We start from the raw sequence: 18,134 nt of genomic DNA on the forward strand, positions 1-18,134 counted from the left end.
AAAGCTCCTGCCAATCAGAAGAGCCTGTGGGCGGAGTCTCTCTGCAAGCACACTGCACTCAACCCTATCAATCAAAGCTCTGCACTCGCAACCAAAATCTTTTAGTTTATTATCTGAGGTGAATTATCCGTTTTCTGTCCCTAGTCACTGCATACTTGCATGGCACTGTGCTAAACATCTCACACAGGTTCGGAACGACATGATCAGAGTCACTGAAGTTCTGTTTTAAATGAACTATCCTTTAAAAGTGTTTTCTTTCTTTTTGAGAGAAGAAGAAAGAGGAAAACATAAATTCATGCACTTTAGGGTCCAAAAAGAAAAAAAATTAAAATACAAGTTGATTCTCGTGTCTCGAGGCGTGTAAGACTGCCACGTTGTCGGTCTTGTGGCGAGGCTGATGTTGTCCAATGTTGTTCAGAATGTGAACGAGCCACAAATCAATGTCTTGGCGTCTGTGCTGGAGCGCGACGGTTATATGGCACATCTGTGTCCTGACGTGCGTTCAGCTGCTCATGTTAATGTAGGCACTTTAATTGGTGTAGAGATGATGCATTTGTTGTTTTCCTTTATGAAAAAACAACCATGGTCATCACAACATTCCTGTAATAACTGTGATTGATGTGCTATGTGACTTTACTGTGGTTTATGGTATCATACGCTGTGAGGAAGATCAGTTTGAAGATAAACAGACGCAAGCCAGTCTACAGGATCGGCCATGAAGAAGCGGCACCGTAACACTCAGAGGTTAGTGAGTGAGGAAAGACACCGTCATTACACACTTTAGCTTCGTTCCAAAACACAAAAGAAGATATTCTGAAGAATGTGTGTAGGCAAGCAGTTGTAGGGCACCACTGATTTACAGAGTGTTTTATTCCAGATGTCAATGATGCCCCACAGCTGTTTGCTTACATTCTTAAATTTCGATTTCCCTTCTCATTTCGGTCGAGTTTCTATAACGAGTGCTTCAAATAACCGTACTGTCACTTAACCCTCTGCTGCTCTTCAGTCACTTTTGACAGAAAACTTACATTTTGAAGGGTTAACCCTAACCCTAATCATAACCCCAAAAATGTCCGCCATAGGAAATGAAAAAAAATGATACGTTATAAAAATACGAAAATACTGAGAATTTGTTTGTCTGTACAATCTACAAATCAGCCATGATGCAGTAAAAAAGCACACAATAGTGAAGGGATGAATCTCTTAAACAGCAAAACAGACAGACAGACATACTTACTAACACACACAAATGAACGTGTGTCACGGTAATAGCACGTTTTTGTGAATTATGTTCAATAAAATCAATAATTAATCCGCAATGTAAGAAAAAAACACACATCAATGAAAGAGTGAGAGACTGTAAACCATCAAGATTGCAAAATAGACATACACATACAAAGAGAAATGAAGTGGTGAGACCTAAATGCCTAGTCTCTATTTTAACCTGAAATATTGCATTGATATAGAATCGGTAAACCCAGACTGATCTGCTGGCGATTTGATTTCGCTCTACATTCATTTCTGCTGCTTCTGTTACACTTTTACGGGAACCAATCCCAGACTGGCTTATCCACCTGGTGCACTTTTGGTGGGATGACTCTTGTGGTCTGATTGGTTGAAGGACTATCCAATTGCGTATAGATTAATTTGAATAATGCTCGTTGATCACGCCTCTTGTGGTCTGATTGGTTGAAGGACTATCCAATTGCGTATAGATTAATTTGAATAATGCTCGTTGATCACGCCTCTTGTGGTCTGATTGGTTGAAGGACTATCCAATTGCGTATAGATTAATTTGAATAATGCTCGTTGATCACGCCTCTTGTGGTCTGATTGGTTGAAGGACTATCCAATTGCATATAGATTAATTTGAATAATGCTTGTTGATCGCATAGATATGTATACGTAGATGCCTCATTCGAACGCTCCAGGTACGTTGACGAGCCGCCATTTTAGAACGGTCAACACACGTCAACACTTCAGATGCTGTCAATCATCACTCGCATAAAATACAATGAATAGAACACCGCACCGGCCCGGCACGATTTAACTTCCCGAAGAAACCTTTCTCAGGTGAGACGTTTGTGTTAGTTTAGCAATTATAATGTTTGGATCTACTCAAAAACACGTAACATTTGTTAGTAACAGGCTTCATGGTTCTTGAATTTCAATTCCCAGTATTCAAGAACTGGAAAATGTAGGCTATGTGAAAACAAACATTGGTCCTTTGAAAGTGTTTAAATTAAACTAAATGTAAAGAAGAGAAACCGATCATATTTCTGCTGTTCTTCTGTCAGCGAGTCTGTTGTCTGTTGTTGCCGCGCTGCTCGCGCTGAATTAAAGCCGCTTAGTTCTTGATCATCTTGACCTGATTAACATGACAGATAACCGATCTCACCATTAAATCATGTAGTGCAGTGTTCCGTGTGCTTCACAATCACAGTGTTTCAGTTTAAAAAAAAATCAAGATTAGTTTAGTTGGCATACACTTGATGTATGTCTTATAAAATATTAAAAATATAAACATCTAGGAGAAAGAGAAGAGTAAACAGTGTGAGAATATCAGATGTGTATCAGTGTATTGGATCCGTGCATTCGGCCTTAAAGTGACAGCAGCTTTGTAACTTTTCTACAAGTATTTAAATGAGTTTAAGTTAGTCGTCTGCTAGTGTGTCAGATGGAGCGTCACTGACTGGCTTAAACCATGATGGCATAATGTGCATTTATACAACTATAATACAATAATGCGGCGACATAAAGAAGGACATTTACTTTTGATACTGAAGTACTTTTAAAACAAATACTTCTGTACTTTTACTCCAGTAAAAATCTGTTTTTACAACTTTCACTTGTAACGGAGTAATATTTGACCAGTAGTTCTGTTACCTTTACTCAAGTAATGAAGTTGTGCACTTTGTCCACCTCTGGTAAATACTCCATCCCAAAAGAAGCCATGAGGCAGAAACTCACCAGGAATGGCTCCATCCGCGTCCCTCCGGCGTTCCCGATGAAGATGCCGGAGCTGGGCTGGAAGGAGAGCCTGTGGTGGCTGCGGCGGAAGGCCACGCGGTGGTGCTCCTCACAGTCCATGAACAGCTTCACCTCCTCCCCCTGCACAGCAAGAGTAAACCTGGCCCAGCGGCCCGTCAGCTCCGCCATCTTGAAGGAGGCGGCCTCCTGAGTGTGAGCGGCGCCGGGCTCGCTGTAGTAGAGCACCACGAGCTGCGAGCCGTCCTCCGCCGGAGCCAGAGCCAGGCCCAGCTGCACCACCTTCTGCTGGGCATCGGTGACAGCGAACAGGACCCCTCCGCGTCGAGAGCTGGGCCGCGCCGTCACCACGATGGAGAAGTCTCGGAAGAACGGGTCGGGGATGAAGGAGCGAGCGAGCCGGCCCACGTTAGCATCCGGCCCGAAGCTGTACGCAGGAAAGCCCTCAAAGCCGGTGATGAAGGAGACCGACGGGGGCAGAGGCACGCCGATGAGCTGGGTCAGGTCCAGCTGCCCGCTAGAGCCGCTCTCTGGACACACACACACACACACACACACACACACACACACACACACAAGAGTTAAAAACTGTAAAAGGAACTGTATGCAAGAAATGTTTTTCAGTTAATCATAAAATGGCCCTGATATGTCACTAAACATTAAAGGGTTAGTTCACCCAATAATGAAATGTCTGTCATTAACTCCTCCCCCTAATGTCGCTCCACACCCGTAAGACCTCCGTTCATCTTCACACACAGTTTAAGATATTTTATATTTAGTCCGAGAGCGTATGCAAGTGTATGCACACTATACTGTCCATGTCCAGAAAGGGAATAAAAACATCATCACAGTAGTCCATATGAGACATCAGTGGGTTAATTAGAGTCTCTTGAAGCATCCAAAATACATTTGGGTCCAAAAATAACAAAAACTACGACTTTATTCAGCATTGGCTTCTCTTCCGGGTTTGTGTTCAATCCTCAAATAAAGATTCAAACGGTTATGAGTCAGCGAATCGACTCATGATTCAGAACGCAAATTTAACGTGATTTCAGCAGTTTAACACGCGATCCAAATCATGAATCAATACGCTGAATCATAACCAAATCTATTTCTGTGAGTTTATCATCATTCCTCCAGTCTTCAGTCACATGACCCTTCACTAATCATTCTCATATGAGGAGCTGATGATCAACACACATTTATGATGATTATTATCAGGATTCTTGAGGAATTGGAGTTTGACTCCAGTTTGTAAGATTTTCCGGTCCCCTCCGCAAACAATGCATGCTTTGCAAAATACGAGATTATTATAAGCTCCTGTGTGCATCTCTGCTTCTCTAGTGTTTCTTCAGTCTCAGCTAATAATTCTTCTCGAAATGACGGTCTTTATAATCACTCCATGCATTTTCCTGTTTATGTGCTGAGAGGCGGCCAACAGTCCTGCCGTTTTATTACCCCACACACACACGCACACACACACACACACACACACACACACACACACACACACACACACACACACACGCGCACACACACACACACACACACACACACACACACACACACACACACACACACACACACACACACACACCCACACACACACATATTAAACTGCCTCCAGGCTTCCCTGCAGGTCCTACATCTTCATTCCCTCCGCTTCAATCGGCTTCTGTTTTGAGGAAAGACTCGCCGTTCCCCTTGCAGATGAGAAACCAGAACTACTGTCCCAGAGTCTGTGCTAATCACAGATCAGCATCATTTACATTCCCCCAACAGCCCGAGCTCATCCAAATGAGCCGACGCTGGGTCACAAGCCCTTGCTGAAGACCTGGATCCACACACATGGTCCTGGTTAGAGACCTGCACAAACAATCGCTCGCTCTGTAATGAGACACACTCATCTGGAAGCTGTTAGCGTGGGCTAATAGAACCGCGGAGAAGAGTGTGCCTGTACATTTGGACATGTAGTACCTTCAGGACACACAAAAGCCCAAAGCGAGAGATGCCACTGCTGTTTTAGCACTCACAGGACAACTTAATATTACAACACTAGTACACTGAAGCTAAATGACTCTGGTGAGGTTAATACTGCACATCCAATCTCTGAGAGCCTTCTGGCCCGATGTCACTGGAGTTCAGGAATCTCCCATTTCAGCTTCATTTGTTGATTTCATCCAGAGTTGTGCACACAATTGGAATATTATTAGGATTTGGCTCAGGCGTTTCAGAACCACCCAACCAACATTTGAGATTCTGCGATGCCATTGGTCCACTGGTGGGTCAAGTTATCCCATCACAGCCTTAACAGTCACCTGTGGGATTTATTCAGTAAATGTGTTTCCATCGAAGTTTATGTGCATGTCAAGTCAGCTTTATTTATATTTAGATTTATAAATCGAGGGAACGGAATAGTAAATTGTGCGCACGATTTATAAATCGAGGGAACGGAATAGTAAAATGTGCGCACGATTTAACCTACTAGTTTTTTTACTGCATGTCATGTGCGGGGCTCCGTAAAACAGTGATGTTATCAGCTTATTTTAATTTATCACATAGTGACAATGTTGGCAGTATTATAGTTTATACAATGAATTAAGTGAAATGAATTACCTAATAAATAAATGTTTATTTGGATATTTGAATAACTTACATTTAAATTTTCGTGTCCCCAACTGAGCAAGCCAAGCCAAAGGCGACATGTCTTCTTATCAGAAAATAAGAAAACTAAAAACTGAAAACTAAAATCCACCTCACTTGAGTGAAGTGTATGCATTTTTATGTGCATTCTTGTGCATATTGACATTTCCATCCAGCAATATCCCAAAATTTGCATAAAATGAGGTGGATGGAAACCGCCATTGTCAGTACTGTGTTTTACGTAATGATATAAAACAGTGTAAACACAAATGTATTAGTCATATCAAGCAAAGTGCAAGTGTTTATACACAACAGCTGCACTAAATAAAACAATTCAAGAGACTGAAGTCAGAACGCTGGCATTAGAAGCTTGCGCTGTGGCCTAGAGGCCGTTCAACCTTACTGACACCAAATCCAACCTTACGTTACGGCCACTGAAGAGTCTTATAATCAGCTCTATATGATCAGATGCCGTGTGGACAGTAGAAGTCAAGACCACCTAATCCGAGACCAAATAGAGACTTAGACCAATGTGTGTTGAGACCAAGACCAGATCAGTGCTCCTTAAGAGTTGAGGTCTCCTGAGTCCTCAAAGACTGAGACCTAGACAAGGCCGAGTACAAATGTGGTGGAGACATGCAGAGACAAGACCAAGACTTTCAGAAAAGGTCTTAAAAGTACTACAACACTGGGCAACATATAGCCTACATTTTATACTAACATCAAGATGTTGTGAAAAATACATATCCTTGCATAAACCTTTCCTCAAGGTGTAGGAGTGTGTTTATGGGGATTTTTCCCCCCCGCTCTGGGATTTAACACTTCGTGGCTGAGTTGCTGTTGTTCCCAATGGCTTCCTCTTTGTTATAATCCCACTAACAGTTGAGCGTGGAATATTTAGTAGTGAGGAAATGTCATGAATGGCCTTATTGCACAGGTGTCAGCCTATCACGGCCCCACGCTTGAGTTCACTGAGCTCCTGAGAGCGACCCATTCTTTCACTAATGTGTGTAGAAGCGTCTGCAGGCCGAGAGCTGGAGTTATACACCTGTGGCCATGAAGACACTGAACACCTGAACTCAGAGATCTGGAGGAGCGGCACAATACTAATGGCAATATAGTGTAAATCATCCCTATAAACTCACTAACATGCCTTAAGTAAATAAATAGGCTTAATTTAATTCCTTGCCAACTTTACCTTCTATGGAGAAGAAAATAATGTTATGATGTCCACTTAAAAGGGTCAGATTGCAAATCTCTACATGTATGAATGAATGCATAGCTGTGAGTTTTGAGCCGTGTTTGCATTACAGGATAAATGCTTACATATAGAGGTAAACATGTCCCTGTGCATGTAAACACACATCAGTAATGACAGCGATAATATGTTCAGAATTTATTAACTTTTGGCACAGCTTATTGGGCTGTTCATGAATCAAAGACTCCCAGTTTCACCAGTCTGTTGTCCATCTAGTGGAAATACTTAGCGAGTATAAAGACATTTGGGTCTTTATTGCACTTTTATGACTCCAGATGTGCCGACAGCCGAGTGGCCTGAGGTTTGGACAGTCTGGAGTTATTGGGCTCTCAGTGGGTCGAGGTCAGTGGCAGGACGAGGGACAGGGAGCACATTATCGCTTACTGGACCACAGGCGGAAGGCCTTGGACAGATGGGTCTATACCCGGGAAGAGCCAGGCAACGGTAGGAGTAAACTTTGATCAATCTAGACTTGCTCAGAGAAATAATGAAATCTTTTAATTTAAAAGACTACAACATGGTAAAAAAAAAAAAAGATTTGAAGTTTAATGATTTGTAAATTTACACAATGAAGCTTTCGTGCCTAATATGACTGTAAATATTCCAAGCACAATCTGTTTTCAAAGATAAAATATTACAGTGTCAATTCAATGCTTTAAATACAGCAGAACCAGTGCGCATCAAAAACACCTGACTGGGGGCTCCGTTACTAAAGCTCAGCGTGTGGCTGGATCTCCACAACAACTCGTCAACATTGGTTGTGTAATACATTTAGAAAAGGGGAGATGAACTGAGAAATCAGCTTTCTCTTGAGCTTTTGATATATAAAAGGTCATGGTACTATAAGAATATCCTGTTTCAGAGCTGAAAACTTGTTTCCTTGTTAGAAAAATAAAAGCTTTTACAGACACCAGGCCCAGAAAACGATCGTGTGCTTCATTCTTACATCATCACGCCACGAAACACGCCTCTACAGAACGTCTAATCCAGTAGCCCCACCCACTGACTCATCTAATTCCATAGCCCCTCCCACCGACTTATCTAATTCAGTAGCCCCGCCCACCAACGGAAATCTGCAGAGGTTTTTTTGCGTGGGCAGATTCCGTGTGGGCCTGCTTATTAGTTATGATGTTTGAATGTAAAACCCATACGGACATCATTAGTTGACTTCAGACAACAGTATAAAAAATTTAAAAAGCCAGTTCATGACACCTTTAACAGTAAATATTTTTCTGTTTGTGGGCAAAACTATATGAGCCATGAATCCCAGAGGGCAAGATCAGAAATGAGCAGAAAAGCACAGACATTCCTGGACGTGCCCGCTGTGGACATGATGGAACGCAGATAGCAGGCACACTGGGAGATATAATCCAGTCATCAGCACTATCTGTAGGCCTAACACTGCTGACCAACCATGAGCTCACGGTGACTCTGGATCCGTCTGGATCACATGTGGAGTAGCTGTGGAAATGAGCAGAATGAAGGATCCAGCAGTCCAGAATGAGGTGTTTATCTGGCAGATCAGCCGATATGAGGAGGAGTGTTAGTCGTCATCCAGTGCCTGAATCTATAGAGCGTTCCCATGAGCCTCGAGTGCAGCCTGCCTTCATTCGTGAGGATTGGCACATCACAACACCAAATGTACAACAAAGAATACATTCATTAGCAATGCACTGTGAATAAACGTCCAATGAGCAGAACAACTTTTGTTTTTGGCGGACCGTAGTGTTCACTATGGGTTAAGCAGCGCTGACCTTCTCTTCAGGACGCCGCGAGACGAAGCCTAATCGGCCTTATCACAGTCTGAGATGATTAGGAACTCCTGCCACTCCCTTCATCCTCCAATATCTGCCGTTTACCAACATTTCCCTTCTTCACCCGCTTTAATCCAGACACAAACCGCGGACTTCCTACCGGCGGCCTGATTTCAAAATGTGTTCAGCAGGAAATCAATGAAGTGATGGTCAAAGATAAAGATCGCTTCACCAAACTCCTGTTTGTTTAGTATCAGGACTAGTCAATAAATGTAATATTGAGGAATTGCCACTACACTAGTGGAGTATTTTTACTTTCTATTCAAGTACATTTTTTAAGTATATACTTTATTAGTGTTTTTCTTTGGAAAACTTTTATTTCACTACATTCCAAAGCATAATATATGATGACATTTTACTGCACTACATTTCATACATAAAAGCTGTTGCTTTTTACCTTTAATTCGTAATTACATTAAACATATAGTACTTTCTTACTTGTACGCGAGTAAAATTTTAATTACTTTTACTACATTTTTATGTAATTAAGTATTAATAGATATATTCAATATGTAACGCAGTGCAGTAAAAATTACAATAGAAGTTTTCCAAAGAAGAACCGCCATAAAAATAGAATTACGTGGAAAGTAAAAATACTCCACTACTGTCCGCCTCTAAAAATACTGTTCAGAAGATTTTATGCAGATTTTTATTAGATCAAAACTCCAGTAAAGCAGTGTAATATCCCTCCAGTGTAGATCATCTGTTCTCTGTGTGAATATATAGTAAAGTGTGATTTATTCCTGTGATCTGAGCTGAGTTTATCATCATTCCTCCAGTCTTCAGAGTCACATGACCCTTCACTAATCACTCTCAGATGATAACATTTATGATTATTATCAGTTCATATTTCTTTGGAAACCGTCATAAATTTTATTTATCAGGATTCTTTGATAAATAGAAAGCTAAAAAACAGTATTAATATGAAATAGCACCTTTTTTTAACATTATAAATGTCACTTTTTATCAATTTAATGCGTCCTTGATGAATAAAAATATAATTTCGTAAAAAATAAATAAATATATAAACATATTATATGACTATTATATGACAGTATTATATTATATAAACTATTATATGACAGTATTATATTATATAAACTATTATATGACAGTATTATATTATATATAAACTATTATATGACAGTATTATATTATATATAAACTATTATATGACAGTATTATATTATATATAAACTATTATATGACAGTATTATATTATATATAAACTATTATATGACATGGCTTCATAACTCAGTATTAAACGAGTATCACACATCACAGACGTCGGAGAAGCGCGTCGGTCAGTGAAGGAGCGCGAATCGTGTTTTTGAAATACTCTATATTTGCTGTACTGCTTAGTGTATTAATTACGAGAAGGAAGATACACTTCACTTCTTCCCTTTCTCTGTTTTTGCTACTCTGAGCGGTGTACAAATCTTGGTATTTAGGACACTTTTTACGTTTCTTTGCCTCTTCTTGACGGATCGCTTCCTGTACTCCTGAGTTGTAAGTCGCTTTGGATAAAAGTGTCTGCTAAATGCATAAATGTAAATGTACTTCAGGGTGAAATCTGTGAAATGATTGGTGGCATTGATATTTTAATGCAGCCTCATATACTACTACAGATCTAAAGAACAAACACACACAGCTTTCATTTCGACCACCAACGCATAAACAAGCATGCTTGTGGTTTTCTCCGTTGCTGAGGTTGACTTTTCCAGCGAGAGCTCAATGAACAGCCTTGAGTTTCAATGAACTTTCACCAACTAACATAACTTGGAGAGCAAAGCAAACTAATTCACCGCACATGTTCCATACGGCCTGTGCTTTATCACCACTGCGTCATGCATCTGCAACAGCATATCGATGCGAAGGCTCTTAACACAACACCAACAGTAAAGCTCATCTCATGGAAGAGGACAGACATCTAATATAGGCCTACCTGAAATAGCCTGCTTCGTTTTTAAATAGTGTGTTTCTCAGAGACTGATGACAAAGTAAAACTTTACAATTTGTGTCCTTTGTGAGTTTCACACCATAGACCGTAAAAAAATATGGACGACTCGACATCATCCGTTTCCGCTTGCCATATTGGAAGCTTTCAGGCGGGGGTGCACGGCGCTGACATCTTGGGACCGAGTCTGCGCAGTAGCGATTTCGGGACCGGAGTTGCGCAGTAGAGCGCAGGAAGTAGAGCAGGAAGGACAGCTGCGATATCTAAAGCCCGCCCACACTCTCGCAGATGCAGAACAATTAATTATGTTGATGTGAAATAAACAGTTATGGAAATGTAGAAATTAAAGCTAAAGCTCTAATCTGCTCCCAAAAATTCCAAAAAAAGTCCGTTAGTGCCTCAGTGACAACTTCACTCAGAGAAGCCGTCAGTCTCAGCTGTCAATCATGACGTCACACCCCCGTTTTTAAAGCATCAGATAACTAACTCAAACTAAACTTATTTTTAAAACGAACACCTGAAATGAAATCATCGTGATGATAACTGCCTTCAGTGACATAAACTAACTTTGGGGAACATTTTTTAAAGTGTAATTTTATTATTTAGTTTGCCTCGTGTCCATTAGAAAACACAGAGGGGCGGCTATACTGGGACCGGCCACCGGGGGGCGATCGAGGCGCGGAAGCTTCAGTAAATGAGAGGGAGACTGCAGGCTTGTTTCACACACACACACACACACACACACACACACACACACACACACACACACACACACACACACACACAGCCCCTAAACCTACACATCACAGGAAACATTCGGCATTATTACTTTCTCAAAAAAAAAAAAAAAAAACTCCTTCTGTATGATGCATGTTTTCCTCATGGGGACCAAAAAATGTCCCCAAAATGAAATTTTGTCCCCATAGCGTAGGGATTACCAGAATGAATGCTCTACTGGGTGGTTGCCCTGCTTGCTTAATAAACAAACTCCTAATAACTGCAAAGCTTCTTTGAAACCATGTATATTGTTAAAAGGGCTAAATAAATGAAGCTGACTTGTCTTGACACACCGCTGAGCCCCAGGGTTACACAACCTCTCTCCACTCGACCTCTCTTCTCTGATGGCCAGGGCGGGACACCAGCGATTTTCCCCCTGAACCACAAATGAGTCAAAATCGGGACAATAATACAAAGTTTAGCAGTTCCTCCAAAACAGCCCTTCATGAAATGTCATTGATGACGTCGGCTGTGTGGAATAATAACACACTCAGTGAATGGCAGTTCTGTGCAAACTGTGCCATTCTGAGTAATAAATGGCCTTTAACTGAGGGAAGTCTGACGGTCACTCAGATCACATGACCTGATTATCCACAGGTGTGTGTGAACACACACACAATCTCAAGGGGAATTTAAAGAGGAGCGTCTCGGGAACGGTATACTACTCTACAAACATTTACTCCAGCCTCACGCCGGCTGGTTTAATTTGCAGAGCAAAGTAGCGTAAAATCCTTTCAAACACAATTTACAATGCAAACATTTACACCGGTGAGAGAGAGAGAGAGAGAGAGAGAGAGAGAGAGAGAGAGAGAGAGAGAGAGAGAGAGAGAGAGAGAGAGAGAGAGAGAGAGAGAGAGAGAGAGAGAATTCACACAATCATTTATAATTAAAATAATAATGTGCACGGTGCGCGTGACCAATAGCCCGGTATTATCTCTGTTACAGCGACTGAGTCAAATGAAGCCATCGGAACAGAGGAAGCAGCCGATTGTGAGTCTGCTATGAATGATGGATAACGTTTGGCAGAAGATCCTCTTTTAGCTATACTGCAGTTGTTCTGACCCTTCGCTAAAGCTACGATCCATCTCTTGAGTCAGATTCGGTTTCCTCCAAGTTTCTGATTAATTGACCGCCGGCTGTGTGTGGAGACAAAGCAAAAACACAGAAGACAACGGGCCGATATCAGCCGGGATAATCCGGAGGCTGAGGGAGCGTGTTTACTGTGGCACATGAGGAGCTGCGGACGGCAGGACATCAGACACGCATTATTAGCACACATCTGTTTCTCTGTTCATTATGTGGCTCTGGCACGACTCCCTCCAGATACACAGAGAAATATTCCTCTAAGATCTGTTTATACCTGAGCCAGGGTCGCCACACTAATATTAGCTTGATCTGAGGGAAACCATCGGACAGGCCTGCCAAAATCAGGCTTCAGTCAGAATCATGTGCTAATGTTTCTGAAAGGGTCTCTTCTGCTCCCTGAAGCTGCATTGACTACAGTAAAGCAGGGAAATATTCCTCAAGTGTACATCATTTGTTTTCTATGTGAATATACACTCCCCTAAAGGATTATTAGGAACACCTGATCAATTTCTCATTAATGCAGTTATCTAATCAACCAATCACATGGCAGTTCTTCAGTGCATTTAGGGGTGTGGTCCTGGTCAAGACAATCTCCTGAACTCCAGACTGAATGTCAGAATGGGAAAGAAAGGGGATTTAAGCCGTTTTGAGCGTGGCATGGTTGTTGGTGCCAGACGGGCCGGTCTGAGTATTTCACAATCTGCTCAGTTACTGGGATTTACACACACAACCATTTCTAGGGTTTACAAAGAATGGTGTGAAAAGGGAAGAGCATCCAGTCTGCAGCAGTCCTGTGGGAGAAAATGCCTTGTTGATGCTCGAGGTCAGAGGAGAATGGGCCGACTGATTCAAGCTGATAGAAGAGCAACTTTGACTGAAATAACCACTCGTTACAACCGAGGTATGCAGCAAAGCATTTGTGAAGCCACAACACGCACAACCTTGAGGCGGATGGGCTACAACAGCAGAAGACCCCACCGGGGACCACTCATCTCCACTACAAAGAGGAAAAAGAGGCGACAATTTGCACAAGCTCACCAAAATTGGTCAGTTGAAGACTGGAGAAATGTTGCCTGGTCTGATGAGTCTCGATTTCTGTTGAGACATTCAGATGGTAGAGTCAGAATTTGGCGTAAACAGAATGAGAACATGGACCCATCATGCCTTGTTCCCACTGTGCAGGCTGGTGGTGGTGGTGTAATGGTGTGGGGGATGTTTTCTTGGCACACTTTAGGCCCCTTAGTGCCAATTGGGCATCATTTAAATGCCACGGCCGACCTGAGCATTGTTTCTGACCATGTCCATCCCTTTATGACCACCATGTCCCCATCCTCTGATGGCTTTACAACTGTCTGCATACCTGGGAAGTTACATAAAACACTGCTAAAAGTGATAAACATGTAAGTATATGTTGTCTAAGCTTGTCACGTTACAGACAAAGGAAATGGTGCGAGGACTCAAGTGCAGAAAAGGATATATATTTATAACAAATAAAACATAAATACAAAACAAACACCCACGAGGGGGCAAAACACATTATAGAACATAAACTAAAACTCAAAACATACCAACAGAAGTCACTGGGGGAACGGGAGACGCAGACATTACACAATGATCCAACACAGACTGACAAACACAAGGAGATTATAAAGGGAACAAACAAGGCAGATAATGAGGGAGAACAGGTGGGGCAAATTAACCAATAATCAGATAACAAGGGGGAGGGAACTGACAGGGACACGAGCACATGCTCAACATAACAAAACCCACAAGTGCACACACGACAGGACAGGCATGTGACATTACCCCCTCCTTAAGGAGCGGCTACCAGACGCTCCACTAGGGACGGGAGGGACAGACCCGGGCGGGACGGGAGGGACAGACCAGGGAGGGACGGGAGGGACAGACCAGGGAGGGACGGGAGGGACAGACCAGGGAGGCACGGGAGGGACAGACCAGGGGGGCACGGGAGGGACAGACCAGGGGGGCACGGGAGGGACAGACCAGGGGGGCACGGGAGGGACAGACCAGGGGGGCACGGGAGGGACAGACCAGGGGGGCACGGGAGGGACAGACCAGGGGGGCACGGGAGGGACAGACAAAGAAGGTACAGACAAGGGAGGGGTAAACAAGGGAGGAACGAGGAAAACAAAAAGTTCAGGAGGCCATGGTGGCACACAAAGTTCGAATGACCAGGGCGGCCCGCCGAAGTCGGGAGGCCCACCGAGTTCAGGTGGCCGGGGCGGCCCGCAGAGTTCAGGCGGCCAGGGCGGCATGGGTAGAGCAGGGCGCCAGGGAGGCGCGGTGAGAGCAGGACTCCTGGGTGGTGCGGTCAGTGCAGGGAGCGCCAGGGAGGCGCGGTGAGAGCAGGACGCCTCAGCGGCGCGGTGAGAGCAGGACGCCTCAGCGTCGCACGGAGAGCAGGACGCCTCAGCGTCGCACGGAGAGCAGGACGCCTCAGCGTCGCACGGAGAGCAGGACGCCTCAGCGGCGCACGGAGAGCAGGACGCCTCAGCGTCGCACGGAGAGCAGGACGCCTCAGCGGCGCACGGAGAGCAGGACGCCTCAGCGGCGCACGGAGAGCAGGGCGCCTCAGCGGCGCACGGAGAGCAGGGCGCCTCAGCGGCGCACGGAGAGCAGGACGCCTCAGCGGCGCACGGAGAGCAGGACGCCTCAGCGGCGCACGGAGAGCAGGACGCCTCAGCGGCGCACGGAGAGCAGGACGCCTCAGCGGCGCACGGAGAGCAGGACGCCTCAGCGGCGCACGGAGAGCAGGACGCCTCAGCGGCGCACGGAGAGCAGGACGCCTCAGCGGCGCACGGAGAGCAGGACGCCTCAGCGGCGCACGGAGAGCAGGACGCCTCAGCGGCGCACGGAGAGCAGGACGCCTCAGCGGCGCACGGAGAGCAGGACGCCTCAGCGGCGCACGGAGAGCAGGACGCCTCAGCGGCGCACGGAGAGCAGGACGCCTCAGCGGCGCACGGAGAGCAGGACGCCTCAGCGGCGCACGGAGAGCAGGACGCCTCAGCGGCGCACGGAGAGCAGGACGCCTCAGCGGCGCACGGAGAGCAGGACGCCTCAGCGGCGCACGGAGAGCAGGACGCCTCAGCGGCGCACGGAGAGCAGGACGCCTCAGCGGCGCACGGAGAGCAGGACGCCTCAGCGGCGCACGGAGAGCAGGACGCCTCAGCGGCGCACGGAGAGCAGGACGCCTCAGCGGCGCACGGAGAGCAGGACGCCTCAGCGGCGCACGGAGAGCAGGACGCCTCAGGGGCGCACGGAGAGCAGGGCGCCTCAGCGGCGCACGGAGAGCAGGGCGCCTCAGCGGCGCACGGAGAGCAGGGCGCCTCAGCGGCGCACGGAGAGCAGGGCGCCTCAGCGGCGCACGGAGAGCAGGGCGCCTCAGCGGCGCACGGAGAGCAGGGCGCCTCAGCGGCGCACGGAGAGCAGGGCGCCTCAGCGGCGCACGGAGAGCAGGGCGCCTCAGCGGCGCACGGAGAGCAGGGCGCCTCAGCGGCGCACGGAGAGCAGGGCGCCTCAGCGGCGCACGGAGAGCAGGACGCCTCAGGGGCGCAGGGAGAGCAGGACGCCTCAGCGGCGCAGGGAGAGCAGGACGCCTCAGCGGCGCAGGCAGGGCGTTTGGGAAACTTCTCCAGTCCAGCAGTATCCACCAGCACTGGGACCACCGGAATACGATCTGCTGGCATTGGGACCACCGGAACATGATCTGCCGGAACTGGGACCACCGGAACACGATCCACCAGCACAGGGACCACCGGAACACGATCCACCGGCACAGGGACCACCGGAACACGATCCGCCGGAACTGGGACCACCGGAACTGCCTCCGGGGCTTCGGATAAAGCCCTGTGCTCCTTCCACGCATGCAGGACTGCCACCACAAAGCATCCCATCACAGCCCTCCAGGCCGTTTCCGGACTCGGGACCACCGGAACGGAGTCCACCGGCACAGGGACCACCGGAAAACGATCCACCGGCACAGGGACCACCGGAACACGATCCACCGGCACAGGGACCACCGGAACACGATCCACCGGCACAGGGACCACCGGAACACGATCCACCGGAACACGATCCACCGGCACAGGGACCACCGGAACTGGGACCACCGGAACACGATCCACCGGAATTGGGACCACCGGAGTTGTGGATGACACCCTGTGCTTCTCCCAAGCATGCAGGACTGCCACCACAAAGCCTCCCATAACAGCCCTCCAGGCCATGTCTGGACTCGGGATTCCCGGACTCGGGACCCCCGGGACTGGCACCGAGGGAGAACTTCTCTGCTGAGTCCTCATTGTATGGTTGGATCCTTCTGTCACGTTACAGACAAAGGAAATGGTGCGAGGACTCAAGTGCAGAAAAGGATATATATTTATAACAAATAAAACATAAATACAAAACAAACACCCACGAGGGGGCAAAACACATTATAGAACATAAACTAAAACTCAAAACATACCAACAGAAGTCACTGGGGGAACGGGAGACGCAGACATTACACAATGATCCAACACAGACTGACAAACACAAGGAGATTATAAAGGGAACAAACAAGGCAGATAATGAGGGAGAACAGGTGGGGCAAATTAACCAATAATCAGATAACAAGGGGGAGGGAACTGACAGGGACACGAGCACATGCTCAACATAACAAAACCCACAAGTGCACACACGACAGGACAGGCATGTGACAAAGCTGTAATAACCCCCAAAATATTTGGTGCTTTTTGAATGTTTTTTAAAACATTTTTATAAATTCATTTTTGATGTGTGTAACTCAGGTCTCTAGGACCCTGCAGACAGTTTGGGCAGTTTCCACTAAACTCCAGAAAATAGTGGAACAACAGCTTAGACAACATATACTTACATGTTTATCACTTTTAGCAGTGTTTTATGCAACTTCAAAGGGTTTCCTGTAAAATGACTGAATTAAGACCACTGTGTGTGTGTGTGGGAGGCTTTTAGGTCGGCCAGATCCAGTCGGACATGGCACCAGAGTAATTTAGTGTAAATACATTACTTTGAGTAAAACAAATGCCAAAGTGCTGCATATCTCCAGAAAGAAGAGACTAAGCTTTCAAATGGCTCCACATATGAGGCCAGAGCTCCTCACAGACATTTAACATTGAAGTATATACATGAGGATGTCATTCCGGACCCTGATTTAAGATCCACGGAAGCTTCCCATTGGGCAAAAGCTCTTATAGTTAGCAAACGTCCACACGAAGAAGAAAGAACTGAACCAGGAGTGGTTCTGCGGCATCGCTGTCAAACCCCTTCTGGAAGCTGTAGGTCCGTCTGTCTCTGCTGTGACTCGCTGTGCTTCAGGCTTGTCCTCTAATCTTACGCTGAGGGACGGAGCTGCACATTCTTGTGCCGAGTCCAAATGTTGAACAGGAGCAGCGTCTCCATCCCAGCGACTGCCAGGCCTCGCTCCAGTCTCCTGGATTAAACATGAGCTGTCAAACACCAGAGTGAGTGCCGTCGTCCACTGGAAATCCTGGAAGTCCAGGGCTAATAAGGGAAGATATTAACCAGTTCGTCTCAGTCCTGAAGGGGATATCTCTGGAGAACATTCAGGCATTTC

General features: G+C 45.9%; 1 protein-coding gene across 1 annotated transcript in view; it reads right to left on the reverse strand.

Moving 5' to 3' along the window:
- col15a1a (collagen, type XV, alpha 1a) overlaps positions 1–18,134 on the reverse strand; it is a 101,504-nt gene that overhangs the window by 56,548 nt on the left and 26,822 nt on the right. Inside the window, exon 3 of the mRNA XM_067435120.1 lies at positions 2,971–3,518. Coding sequence (XP_067291221.1) covers positions 2,971–3,518 — 548 coding nt within the window. The remainder of the gene's footprint in view (positions 1–2,970; positions 3,519–18,134) is intronic.

The sequence above is a fragment of the Pseudorasbora parva genome, chromosome 24 (assembly GCF_024679245.1).
Source record: "Pseudorasbora parva isolate DD20220531a chromosome 24, ASM2467924v1, whole genome shotgun sequence".
Lineage (NCBI taxonomy): Eukaryota > Metazoa > Chordata > Actinopteri > Cypriniformes > Gobionidae > Pseudorasbora > Pseudorasbora parva.